This window comes from Phalacrocorax carbo, chromosome 6 (genome assembly GCF_963921805.1).
Source record: "Phalacrocorax carbo chromosome 6, bPhaCar2.1, whole genome shotgun sequence".
NCBI lineage: Eukaryota > Metazoa > Chordata > Aves > Suliformes > Phalacrocoracidae > Phalacrocorax > Phalacrocorax carbo.
The window spans coordinates 29,434,304-29,448,296 of NC_087518.1; the positions used below are offsets into that span (position 1 = coordinate 29,434,304).

At 43.0% G+C, this 13,993-nt stretch overlaps 1 protein-coding gene across 1 annotated transcript; it reads left to right on the forward strand.

Moving 5' to 3' along the window:
• Positions 1–2,093: 2,093 nt before the first annotated feature.
• Positions 2,094–10,050, forward strand: PTGS2 (prostaglandin-endoperoxide synthase 2). The gene is made up of 10 exons (XM_009506313.2): positions 2,094–2,299; positions 2,744–2,860; positions 2,972–3,115; positions 3,536–3,679; positions 4,051–4,232; positions 5,063–5,146; positions 5,338–5,584; positions 6,594–6,880; positions 7,032–7,179; positions 7,333–10,050. The coding sequence occupies exons 1-10, from the start codon at positions 2,248–2,250 to the stop codon at positions 7,737–7,739; spliced, it is 1,812 nt and encodes a 603-aa protein (XP_009504608.1). The 5' UTR covers positions 2,094–2,247; the 3' UTR covers positions 7,740–10,050.
• Positions 10,051–13,993: the final 3,943 nt, after the last annotated feature.

Here is a 13,993-nt window from a genome sequence, read left to right on the forward strand (position 1 = left end):
TGTGCATTACATCCTACTTGTTTCATAAGACATTTTCCATAGGCAACAAAGATTAAAAATAGTAGTAGAGTGTGCTGATTAAAAAAACATATCTATGACAAAAAGGTAAAGCATTCTCAGATCGCAAAAGCTGTACCACATGTGAAGGAAATGAGCAAAGATTTGTTTACAAAGTGACTATACAGAGCAGTGGGGGTATTTTAAAGCAAAAGCACTGGGGAAAAGTCACTGGTCATTTCAAAATAAGATGCCTAATATCGGGGTTTGGTCTCCTCAGAAATGCAAGCATATAGAAATAAAATTAAATATACTCAGTATTCACTTACACAGAATACACACAGAATTATATAGGTTGGAAAAGGCCTTTAAGATCATCGAGTCCAACTGTAAACCTAACCCTGCCAGTTCACCACTAAACCATGTCCCTAAGCACCACATCCAAACGTCTGTGTTGTTTTGTGAATGTAGCATATCCAGGGATAGTGACTCAACCACTTCTCTGGGCAGCCTGTTCCAATCCTACACCCCTGCCAGTGAAGTAATATTTCCCAATATTCAGTCTAAACCTCCCCTGGCACAACTGGAGGCCATTTCCACTCATCCTATTGCTTGCTACTCAGGAAGAGACCAACACCCACCTTGCTACAACCTCCTTTCAGGTAGTTGTAGAGAGCGATAAGGGCTCCCTCAGCCCCCTTTTCTCCAGGCTAAACAACCCCAGTTCCCTCAACCTCTCCTCATAAGACCTGCTCTCCACACCCTTCACCAGGTTCGTTGCCCTTCTCTGGACACGCTCCAGCAACTCTATATCCTTCTGGTAGTGAGGGGCCCAAAACTGAACACAGTATTTGAGGTGTGGCCTCACCAGTGCGGAGTACAGGGGCACGATCACTGCCCTGCTCCTGCTGGCCACACTGCTCCTGATACAAGCCAGGATGCCGTTGGCCTTCTTGGCCAACTGGGCACACTGCTGGCTCATGTTCAGCTGGCTGTCGACCAACACCCCCAGGTCCTTCTCCACCTGGCAGCTCTCCAGCCACTCTTCCCCAAGCCTGTAGCCTTGCATGAGAGGTTTGCGACCCAAGTGCAAAACCCAGCACTTGGCCTTGTTAAACTTCATACAGTTGACCTTGGCCCATCGATCCAGCCCATCCACATCCCTCTGTGCATACTCACTTGCAACCAAGTACTTTGCAGAGCCCACTTTCACACATACAGAGAAAAAGTCCTCCAACCACTTTTAATTAACATATTAAAATTACCTCATTAACACTTTAAAACCCATGTTTCCAAGAGCGCTCAATACTGTGTCAGACAGAGAGGGGAGCCCAAACGTCAGTAGGACATCAGTGGTATTGTGCCTGGTGCCCACTTAGTTTTTTCTGCCGGGTGTCAGCTTTCACTGCACTTTTTCAGTCAGAAAAGTGTATTTTCTCCCGTTGGTGCGGGGCGCCGCCGGCAGGAGAGCCCCGCGGCGGGCAGGTGCAGTAACAAGATGCATTTGGAAAGCATCTACTTTGAAAAGGGGCAGTTTGAGGGGTCAGAAAACTGGGAGGGGGGGTTTCGGCAGCTCTTTGGGCCCGGCGCACCCGCGTCGCTCGGCACACGGCCAGCCGCAGCGAAGCGCCCTGTAGCCCGGGGCGGCCGCGGGAAACTCCCCGCCGCCCTGCCCTGAGGAGACGCCGGAGGGCGACAGGACGGGTCCGGGCGCTGAGAAGCCGCCTCCACGACAGCGCCGCCTCCTCCTCCTCTTCCTCCTCCTCCTCCGCCCCCCAGGCCACCGGGGATTCAGAGGAACAGGGCGCCCAGCAGCACCCCCCAGGCCGGTGCTCCCCTCAGCGCCGGCTCCCGGCAGGAAAAGCCGTTGCAGCCGGCCCGCCGCGGCTGAGCCTTGGCGGAGGGGGCACGACAGCGACAGGGCCACCGCACGTCCACCGCCACCTCAGCGCCCCCGCCGCAGCCCGACGCCGCCCGGGGTCGAGCAGCAGCCCCGGCCCGTGGCAGGTCGGAGCGGAGCGGAGCGAGGCGGGGCGGTCCGGGGCGGGGCGGTCCGGAGCAGCAGCGGCGCGAAATTCCCCATTTCGTGATAGTTTCCGGAGAGAGGGGTGGGTGACTCATCGGTGGCGGCGGCGCCGGGAATAAATAGGCGGGCGTCTACCTGGGAGCAGCACTGCGATCTCAGCGCCGAGTGGCCGCAAGAGCCAGAGCTACATCGAGGTCCTCGCTGCATCCCCGCCCCGCCAGGACATGATCCTGCCCTGCACCCTGGTGGCCGCTCTCCTGGCTGTCAGCCGCGCAGGTGAGTCCCGCCCGCTCTCCTCCCCGGGCAGAGCGGGTCCGGCCGCCGGGAATCGCGATTCAAACCACGGATAGGGATTTCTTCTTTTTTTATATATTTTTTGTGGGTTTAAGGATTTTTTAAAATGTTCTATATTCTTTTAAGATTTCTCGAATATTCGATGTATGGTAAAAAGGATGTCAGGCTTCTGTCAGCTTGTGTTAGACAATCCAACCCTTCTGAAGGGGTTTATTACCGTCAGGAGATGTGGACAAATTCCTGTGCTTTTGCTAATAACTATTACCTGTAGTAGCCTAAAGTGAATGAATGCTCATTCTCTTGTCTTCCTGATAAGCGTTAAACTTCAGGGCATTGTCTACCTGCATCTGAAAAATCAGCTCAGTGAGGTGACAATACCAGTGTAGCCATATAAGACACTAATCAGAGCATTTGGTTTTGTTCCAGCCAACCCCTGCTGCTCAAACCCCTGTCAGAACAGAGGAGTATGCATGACAAGAGGATTTGATCAGTATGAATGTGACTGCACAAGGACAGGATATTATGGGAAAACCTGTGCAACGCGTAAGTATCTTAAATATCTTCTCATGGAAATGAAATTTGAGAATTTAGTTTCAAGATTGCAGGCTATTCTCAGTAACTAACTTACAATAATCTTTCCATTGATGCTCACAGCGGAATTCTTCACATGGCTGAGGCTAACATTGAAACCTTCGCCAAATACTGTCCACTACATCCTCACCCACTTCAAAGGAGCCTGGAGTATCGTCAACAATGTTCCCTTCTTACGAGATGCTATTATGAGATATGTGTTAACGTGTAAGTATGAGTTCTCTCTTCTAGTCCACTTAACTGGCAGATGTTACTCGTAGGACTCAAGAATATTGTACTTGATTGGTCCATATAGAGAGTTAGCTAGCTAAAATGCACTAACCAAAATTTAAGATTACGGCACGATTGCAGACTTGTATGAAACATGCTTTGAAATGGAAAAGATTTTGCTAGCATGAACTTTGTACCAAATTACTCATGTAAATAGCTTGATCCAGCTGATAATCCGGGACCCAGGCCTGTTACTCAGTAACAGTAATCCCATTTAAAATCAGTAACTGATACATTTTGGCAGCAGCTGCATTGACAAATTCCACACATATCAAAGGATCTGGCCTTGTGATTTACTCTTTGAGACTAAAATGTACAGTTTAAAAAAAAATCAAATACTCTTTTTTTCTTTTCTAGCAAGATCACACTTGATTGACAGCCCACCAACCTACAACAGTGATTATAGTTACAAAAGCTGGGAAGCTTATTCCAATATTTCCTACTACACAAGAAGCCTTCCACCAGTAGGACTTGACTGTCCAACACCAATGGGTGTTAAAGGTAAGGAATAATGTTCACTTCTAGGAATTTCTGCTTATCTTATTCTCTTAGAAAATACCATGAGACCTGCCTTGTCTATAACCTTTTTTTCGGTGTAGTTGGCTCTAAGAATAGCCATGTTTTGGATACACTATGTGAAGACCTAAAAGATAACTATTCTGGCTCTTGTATTGAGTTACACACTAAAAAGAGGGAATTTAGAAGTTTCTAATAAACTCAAAGTGAGCATAGAAAAGTAGATAATTCCCTTTCTTTGTATGCTGCTATCCTTCAATAATACACTGAAAGACTTAAGACTTTTTGTTGTTAGGATCAAAATTAAGTATTGCATAAACATAGTCATCATTAATATCTCACTATTTCTTTCACAGGTAAGAAAGAGCTCCCAGATTCAAAGCTGATTGTGGAGAAGTTTTTGCTAAGGAAAAAATTTATTCCTGACCCACAAGGCACAAATATGATGTTCACATTCTTTGCCCAACACTTCACTCATCAGTTCTTTAAGACGGACCACAAGAAAGGACCTGGCTTCACAAAAGCTTTTGGCCATGGGGTACGATCATAGCTCTATAACTTGAACACAGCACATAATTCTTAGGAGCTACTGAGCAGCTGGAATGGTATCTTACAGGTTTCCAGGGTACACAAACACTAGTGTGTGTACCGTGCAACACTGCCACAAACCAATGGGCTTACCCCTTCTGTAACGTCTCCTTAGGCAAAATTCCAGCACTCGATAGCATCTCTTCCTGGGTCAGAAACACTTATGCAAAGCATGTAGTTAGGTTTAAGATATCTGCACAGTGATCTGTGTGACTTTTTCTTCCCAAGAATCTTTTTTCATCTAAAGCATGTTAAATAAGTTCTGGGTCCTCACTGGCTCTGGACTCTTTCTGTTGGTTGTAAAGAGCTGTATCTAGCACTGTAAAGTGTCTTGTGTGCTGCCAATAGAAGAGACTTGGTTAAAAAAGAACTTCAAAAGCAGACTTGTATTTAGGATCTTTATATGTAAAACAAAGAACTCTTTATCCAAAAGCTGTCTAATATAAGTGTAGTTTGTATGTCTAAACCAGAAAACTATAAAATATGTGTGTATATACAAAGAGCTGTCTGTGTAATAGAGAGCTGCTGACTCTTTAAACAGAATCCTCTTAAATTGCTAGTCAAGTTAAAAACTTACCCTTATGCAGAGATAGCTCCAGTTGCCAGGAAGTAATTTGGCTTCATCTTGAATATCAGTGTGTGATACTTAGAAAGTAACAATAATAAAAAAGTAAACATCTAAGGGATGAGCTCCTATTGGCATCCATAGAAGTAGGACCTATCCTAAAATAACAAAATAATGCATCTTGGCTTCATGTTCCAAATGCTTTTATTTTATAGGTTGACTTGAACCATATTTATGGAGAGACTCTGGAAAGACAACTTAAACTGAGACTTCTAAAGGATGGAAAGCTAAAATACCAGGTATGCCTTACCTCAAAATTCCTGCCACCTTATTGGATTATGCATATTTCCTAAAACTAGCACCCTGTGTATGGTGTAATTGATCTAAAGTGTAAGTCTAAAGTCAGTACTAACAGAATCAACACAGCTTAACTCATAAGCATCATAACTTATGAGTCTCTTGTTTTGTTCTTTCTCCCTCCCCCTGGCAGATGATTGATGGAGAAATGTATCCACCAACAGTAAAGGACACTCAGGCAGAGATGATCTACCCTCCTCACATACCTGAACACTTGCAGTTTTCTGTCGGGCAGGAGGTGTTTGGTTTAGTCCCAGGCTTGATGATGTATGCTACAATATGGCTGAGGGAACACAACCGGGTCTGTGACATCCTGAAACAGGAGCATCCGGAGTGGGATGATGAGCAGCTGTTCCAAACTACTAGACTAATACTGATAGGTGAGCGTCACTTTTACTACATGCAACTCTAACCTTCTCTTGAGCATGACACTTCTATCCATTATCTACTGCATATGCTGTAGGTGTAGTAAGAGGAAAAGCTATTACTTAAATTGGTGTGTGAGGGCATATTTCTGAGCCTTCATGTCATGTTACTGGGATTGCGTAAAGATACAGCCTTCTCCCAGCAATATTAAAGAAAGAAGTGAAGAAAACTGAGCTAAGTGGTACTTAATTCCCTTATTTAAGGGGAACAGAACTGAAAGCAGCAAAAAGGCAGGAAGCTAAGCTTCCTCTCTCAGAGAGAAAGCTCGTGAGACTAGATGACCTCAGACTCTCAGATGTTGTGGGGTTTTTGTGGGTTATTTCCCCTGGGGCTGGGTCAGTTCAGGTATGCTTTAAAAGAAAGGCTGTGATTAAGTCTAAAGCTCAGGAAGTTATGTAAGAGGTAATTCTACATACTTCTGCTTTCTAATTATCTGTTCAGTGGTTATTTTATTTTATGTAAATAGTGATGTACGCTAAGCTTGAAAAGACCTTGCCCAGATTGTGACTGAAATAGTAAACCAAGACAATTTTATTAAGCAGCTTGGAAGCTGAGTGTTGCTTTCAGATACCCACTTTCTTCATTAGCCCCTACTTCTACCCCAGAGAGCACTGTATAACTGAACAGAATGTAGATACTGATCTGTGCTGTCTGTAGAATGTACAAGGAAGTGTATCGGGGGGGAAGAAAGCTGTAGAAAACACTTCTCTACCACAGACAAAAACTCTTTAGATTTTAAGTACTTTGGATCTTAAGAGGTTCCACTCCTTACTCTTAGTCACATAAAATATGTGAATCACTTCCTATAAGAGATAACAGAATGTTGAAGTGTTTGTTATCCTGATTACTGTAGTAGTTTTTCTAGAACAGTTCAGAAATGGTATTTTTCTCAGAGCAGGGTAACCACCTAAGGTTTCTCAGGGAACCAGTACCAATATTCTCTCCTGTTTCATTGACCAACAGGAGAGACAATCAAGATTGTTATTGAGGACTATGTGCAACACCTGAGCGGTTACCACTTCAAACTCAAGTTTGATCCTGAGCTGCTGTTCAACCAGCGATTTCAATACCAGAACCGAATTGCAGCTGAATTCAATACTCTCTACCACTGGCACCCGCTTCTGCCCGACACTTTCCAGATACATGACCAGGAGTATACTTTCCAGCAGTTCCTCTACAACAACTCTATAATGCTGGAACATGGCCTTTCCCATATGGTGAAGTCTTTCTCCAAGCAAAGTGCTGGAAGGGTAGGTACTCTCCCAAGTTGCTAGTGAACCAACAGAGACGTAAACTGGGGATGGACAAGGCAGTAGAATAAAGCTATACCAAACCTAATCATATATATAAAGGCAGAACTTCCTCATTACTCATATCACTACTTTTTATCTTATTAAATAGGTTGCTGGTGGGAAAAATGTTCCTGCTGCAGTACAGAAAGTAGCAAAGGCTTCGATTGACCAGAGCAGACAAATGCGATACCAGTCCTTGAATGAGTATAGGAAACGCTTCATGTTGAAACCATTCAAATCATTTGAAGAACTTACAGGTACAATTTTCATCCTTTCTAACAGAGGCCCCTTTCTTAAAATGGCTAACAAGAGTCCTGCAATGCTATTACTGGACTTGAACAGGATAGTGTTGCTGTGAAAACAGGACTTCTTTTTTTCCACTCATGGTTTTTACTCTTTAATAATTACAGGAGAAAAAGAAATGGCAGCTGAACTGGAAGAGCTTTATGGGGACATTGATGCTATGGAGCTGTACCCAGGCCTTCTCGTAGAACAGCCACGGCCAGGTGCCATCTTTGGTGAAACAATGGTGGAGATTGGAGCACCATTCTCTCTAAAAGGACTGATGGGAAATGCTATCTGCTCCCCTGAGTACTGGAAACCTAGCACCTTTGGTGGAAAAGTGGGCTTTGAAATAATCAATACTGCCTCCTTACAGAAGCTCATCTGCAACAATGTGAAAGGCTGCCCTTTCACTGCTTTCCACATCTTAAATCCTGAGCCCACAGAGGCAACTATTAATGTTAGTACCTCAAAAACATCAATGGAAGATATCAACCCCACGCTACTACTGAAAGAGCGATCTGCTGAGTTGTAAAAATCCATCTATTTATTTATTTAACAAATAATTTATTCTTTTTATGGCTTCAAGTGTTAAAAAAAAACAAAACAAAACTTGAGCATCTTCATTGTGGGGGTTGCTCTAGATTCCTTACTCGGGTAAGGCTTACATTTACCAAAGGGATTTTCTGTGTTTGAGCTCTACAGTGGTGAATCCCTTGTTTAAAGTCTTCTGCAACAGAATTACGTATTCCAAAGTGGACAAAGGTTCCAACTTTTTTAACGTTTTAATACTTGACAAAGGGTGTTGGTGTTTTTTTGTTTGTTTGTTTGGTTATTTTTTGTTGTTCTTTTTGTCCTTTGACTTGATAGGTCACATAACACTACAAAAGCAAGTTATTGCCTCAATAACTTCTTAAACTTGAAAAGAGGCCATTGAACTAAAAGTACAAGAAAATTTTGACTTAATGAAAACTGCCAGAAAAGATTATGAATTCAGTATAAGCACTCCAAGATTAACAAAAAATACATATACTTGAGACTCACTTATTTATGTAAAGTCAGAAAATGCATTGCATTTATTGTTGATACTACCTCTCCCTTATTGCAAATAAGGCACTTTGTATAGAAACGTGTATGTTTATTTTTATGTGTAAATTTACCCTCATGTGGCATTATACTTTTTAAAAATTTATTTAAAGAAAATAGAACTTGTCATGGATCCTACTTGTTTTTGAGGCATATGTCACAGAAGTATTATTTATGAAAAGGATGATAATAAGGTACTGAGCTTAGAAATAACTGCCTCTCAGGCTGCAACACAAGGCTGGTTGTATCTTGTTACAGATATTTTATTGTGCAAGTTTGGGGAGATGTTAAACTTAATCCGAAGTATTGGTATTCTTTCCGTAGCTGTAGTTCTCTGGCCTACTTGATAATATGATTGTAATCTTTGTCCTGTTAAGGACAAATGGATGGTATATCTTTACTGTAGTCACATCCTTAACTCTAGCTTTGTGTAACCAAAACACAGAGGTTATTGGGGAACAGTGAAAACTAAGAAGCTGTGTAAGTAGACACAGCAGAGAAATGAATACAGATAGATTTAGCAAAACTTCAAGGCACCAAGGCTTGAAGGTAACTCATGGCCATACTTGTGACTTTTATAGCTTTATTTATTGTGGGGAGGAGGGATAATGGTTTGTTTATAACTTATAAACAGAGGCATTTTAAGTAAGTGGCTTAAGCTTAAATAAAACTGGCTGGCTAGCACAAAATTTCCTGGATGTATTTGTCGCAGTCCAGTACTAAAATTTCTAGTCCCATCTGGGTGCATAAGAGGTTACACGAGATCTTGTACCTGCACTTCCAACTTTGCATATAAGGGTATCTTTTTTTAATTTCTAGAGAGGAAGTGTAGAAGATGATCTTCCCATAAAAACAGCTGGGGAACTGTAGATAAAAAGAAAAAGTAACTTCAGACTGGAATAGAGCAGCAACCTGGTATTCTGTGCCCCTGCCCAAAATTCCTTGACTTCTTGTGGAAAAGGACTTGAGATTCAGATGAAATCTAAGACTTGAGTGTTTTTAGAGGCTTGTGCTTTGTAATGGCTATGGCAATAGTGTAGTTGGACTGGGAGTTCTGTTTCTGTTGATTTGTTTAGAAATGCCAATTACCTTATGCTGTGTAAGATTGTAATTGTTAGTATGAGTAGCTGAATCATGATCTCCTGTAGAGATTGACACCAGTGACTGATTTGAGGTCGTGTTTGGTATGAATGCTTTGGGAGAAAGAAGGGCATTTGTTTTCCTTTTTTATATTTGGAGCATGAAGAAGAGAAAAACATTGATAACTTTGTATTAAAAGGTGGTCAGTACTGTATATGGTAATAAGTGAAAACTGCTTGGACACTTGTTAAATGTGTAACTGTCATTCAGATCCATCTTTAGAGCACTCTTCTTCAGAGCACCCTTCTGCCATTCACATGGAATAGTATTTGGCTTAAGAGTCAAAGTCTGGACAGATCTAGTTGGTTTGGGGGTAGGTAAAGAGGAATTCCTCACCCCTTGTTATTTGTGTTAAGTTATAAGCTGCTTCAGAAAGGAATCGTGTTCACTCTGCATTTTGTACTCTGCAGCCACATTTCAAGAGTCACTCACCTGTGACACAACCTGCTGTGTTTGGCTGGGTTCGGCTGGGTTCAGTATGCTTATGATACAAGTGTATGATTGAGACTATTTATTTAAAGTTCTATGAATTGTTTTTGATTTTATTTTTGTAGAAAAAAAAGTTTTTAAAATGCAATTGTTTCACAAAATAAATTAAAAACATTACCTATATGGACTCATTTGATTGTGATTTCCTTTACCAGTATTTAGTACAAAACAACTGTTTCATCTTATTCCCCACTCAAGATTAAATGGAGAATTCTGAGGACATGTTAACAGCACTAAACTCTCTCATATCTCAAACTCAAGACACCTGTAATTTAAATCATCCAAATATGGTTATTTTTTCCCCCCTTTGGCCACCAGTGAAAAGGGATTTCACTATGACATCCCTCAAGAAGCCAGCAATGCCCTCTCTGGAGTACCCAGATTACAATATTGGAGTTGCTCAGCACCAACTTGGTGTAACCAAGCTCCCACCACCACTACTGCGTGCTAAGACTTCCCCAAGCAATCCATAGGCATTTCCCTTCAAGCTTAGGGGAAACTGTGCTGGGCTACAAGCAACCACTGGGCAAGGTCTTTGCACTTGAGCGTGTTTTCAGCAGTGGTACCTTGTCTCTGTTGTCAGGCAGCACACTCTGAAGCTGCGACCGTCACTTCCTTGACTGCCTTCCATCTGCACAAGGGTCATACTTCGTTATCTTTATCACAATTACTGACTAACTTTGCAAAGAGTGATGCAGCTGGGAAGATGGGCAGTGGGGTTAGAACAAGATCAGTGGTGTGCTTAAAAACAGAAACAGGAATTGCATGAGTTAGTGCAATGTTTTCCTCTCCTACAAAGAGCACAGCTGAGGCCATTCACTCTCTTCCCTATGTTTTCATCTCTGATAAGAAAGGAGGGAAGCTATGAAGGAGACAACAATGGGGATCATGCACCTTGTACTGCCTCAGTTAACTCCTACTGCTCACCCAGGCACTGACCAAATGTCACCTCCAGCACCCCTCTGTGCTCAGCCCCCCACTATCATCCCACTGTTGACTGTCTCCAATACTCCCTCATCCCAATACTGGTGCTCTGTCCTCTCACAGCCTCTTCCTAGTGATCAACTCCATAGCCACAGTCCTTCACTCAGAGTCACCTTACCTCCAACCACCCAAAATCCTTTTTGGTCCAAAGCTCATCCCAGTGACCCACAGCTCTATATTCCCAGTGACCCCCCAGGCCTGGGAATATGACAATCCTCTTGCCTCTGCTCTGTAGCTCCTTTCCATCTTCACCAGTGCACAGTTACCTTATATTCCTGTTGTACCCAGGCACCTAAACATCTCCAGCAACTCTCCTCAACCTAATACTCACTCATCATCACTCCAGTGATCATCTTCAGCCCCAAAAATGCTATGTCCTGAGGACCCTTCCAAGAGCATCACTCCTGTCCCTCTCCTGTCTGCATGCAGAAGCTGTGGGTGAATGGAGGCTCATGCAGACCATGTATGAACAATGTGGGGTTTTTTTCTTTCACTAGTCAATTAATTTGCTCTACAAGTTAATTCATTTCTGACATGTTTTTGTTCTGAGGGAAAGTCAAGCAAGGGAGCGAGTGAAGACGAGGCTGGTCGCTTCAGCAGGAGTAGAAGGGACTTGGCTGCTGTGGGGAAGTGCAGCACCGGGAAGGCAGCAACAAGATCATCCATGAAGAAGGTGTTACGGGTGACTGCTGCCCTAATTAGGGAAGGGCCAGTCCGGATGGATTCAGTGCACGATGGATGAGATAGCTTGATCGTGGAGGAGCTCCTCCTTCCCTCTGAGCAGGGGCATGTCCTGATGATACAAAAGGCAAGAATGTTCTTCAGAGGAAACCTGCCCTGCGAAATACTTGCTCTCCAGCCTGGGCTGAGGTAACTGTTTCACCCAAGGCAATGTTGTAAAGGAGGGGGGCTCAGCATTTTAAGTCATACCCTTGGAAGGGAAATCCATCAAGTAGATGAGAGCTCTGTGCTTTGGAAGCAGGTCACAGTACACCATCACCTTTACCAAGGGCTTTTGCTGTACGTCATTTCTCACTTGCCCACTGCGTAAGAGGTCTTTACGGGCACTGAGTCGGAGCCCCACGGGCATCTGACCAGGTTTATTACTTCTGATACACTCACTAAACGTGCACTGACCTTTACGCTGGAGCACTAATGGTCCCAAGGCAGTCACTTTACCCAGATTTCAGGAGACATTTCTCTCACAAGCAGCTTCTGCTTTGCAAGAAAATACCCCTTCGGCTTTCAGCATCAATCCAGAAAAGTCAACAGGTAGTTTGACCAAGATGTAGGACTGGTTGGAAGCAGAGAGGGAACCTGGGTAGAGAGGAACTGACACATCACTTGTTCCTTGCCTGTTCACTGCTACTGAAGTAGGTGAACAGCTCTAGAAAAGCTTATTGCAAAGACATGCAGTTTCCATTGGAAGACCAGAAAGGAAAAAACTTGGAAGTTGTAAGAATATATAGAGAGAGGACAGAAAGGAGCAGGCTATAGCTATATACTCTAAGTATGGAAAAGGAGGTGAATGGAGAGATCTTAACCTTTTTGCTAAAAAGCACAAAAAGGGCTATGCAAGACAGAAATGCAGTAGCATTGCAAAGAAATGTCATATGGAAAAAACTCTCTTTGGGAAGAATTGAGTGCTCCTCTTCCTTTAATCTGGAGTCTCAGTCTGGAAATAACATTATACTGAGAGGCAATGTGATTGGTTTCAAATTATACCTTTTTTCCTTTGATACTTATTTTTTAAAATTAGTATAAAATCTCCTGTGACTCCTGTGCTTACTCTGTAAGTCCAGACATTTTTATTAATATTCGCAGGAGACTGATCACAACCAAAACCAAGCCCCACTACCTTCCTCCTCTGCCATTCACGAGCAAGACAAACAAGAAAGCAGATGTCAAGAAAGTGAAGAGGAAAAAGGTAACACAAGAAATTCAATTATTTTCCTTCCTGAGATTTTTCTCAGCTGAAAATCCTGAGTCCACACTGAAAATCTCAGCATTCACTTACAGGTACGCTAAAGCTTGAGAAACCAGTCAGAGGTGGCCTGGTCAAGTCAGGAGCTGAGCACCATCAGTAGAGAGAGAATATTAAACCTTGTGAGATCTCACTAGTTTGCCATCAGGAGAGGGCAGGGTACGAAGCACTCAAGTTTTGTCTCATGCTGGTTGCTTGTCCTCAGTTCAGGGCAAGCTGAGCCATTTTATCGAGTGGATATTAGCCATCAGATATAGAGCAAAGCACGGAAACCCCGGATCCGGGGGAAGAAGGCAAATAATATTCAAAGCATCTACTTTCAAACCAACCCACTGCATACCAGCTGAGGAACTAGCCCATTGCAGCGCACGTCTACAGAAAGCTGAAAATATATTGCATCTTCTAACCAACTGTAATCTTAATATTCCTTTTTTTTATGTTAATTAGTAGCTGTTACCAGAAAGGCACTGTGGAAATACAAAGTGTCACATAACTAGGAGCATCCTGCTTACAAGTGTCTCAGAACTTTACTTAATACAGTAGCAAAGTAGTAGTTTATGATTCTGTCTCAGGATAAAATCAAGAATACTCGCAAAAAGTAAAGGAGGATCCTGTGGGAAATGCATTCTTGCTCTGCACTTTATTTTTTCACAGTAACCAGGTGTAGCTCATTACTTCAGGCTTACACAGTAGTGGATATAGGTGTGTGCAAGCATCCTTGTCCAAACCTGCCCTGCTGACAGGTAATTTTAACACCCATTCATTTTCTGCAAAAGGACTGCATTTGTGGTAGATTTTTCTATGAGAGCACCTGAAACTTTTTAAACACACACACCCCAAAATGGGCAAAAAAGTGAAAGCAATGCCCAGCACACTGAGCACCACCGTGCAGAGGGGTCGTGGTGGGAGAAGGTATATTCCCCAAGCAGCATGTCACCTCATCTTTCTTTCTCCTATACCATGAATATCTACCCAAAGAAAATATTTTCAGAAGCATTCATCAAGGAAAACATGCAAGTCATACTGGCTTTAGAGTAATGCCATAACCTGTGGCTGCTAATAGGATATTTCTGAATTTATGCTGGCAGGACTTCAGAGGTGGGAGA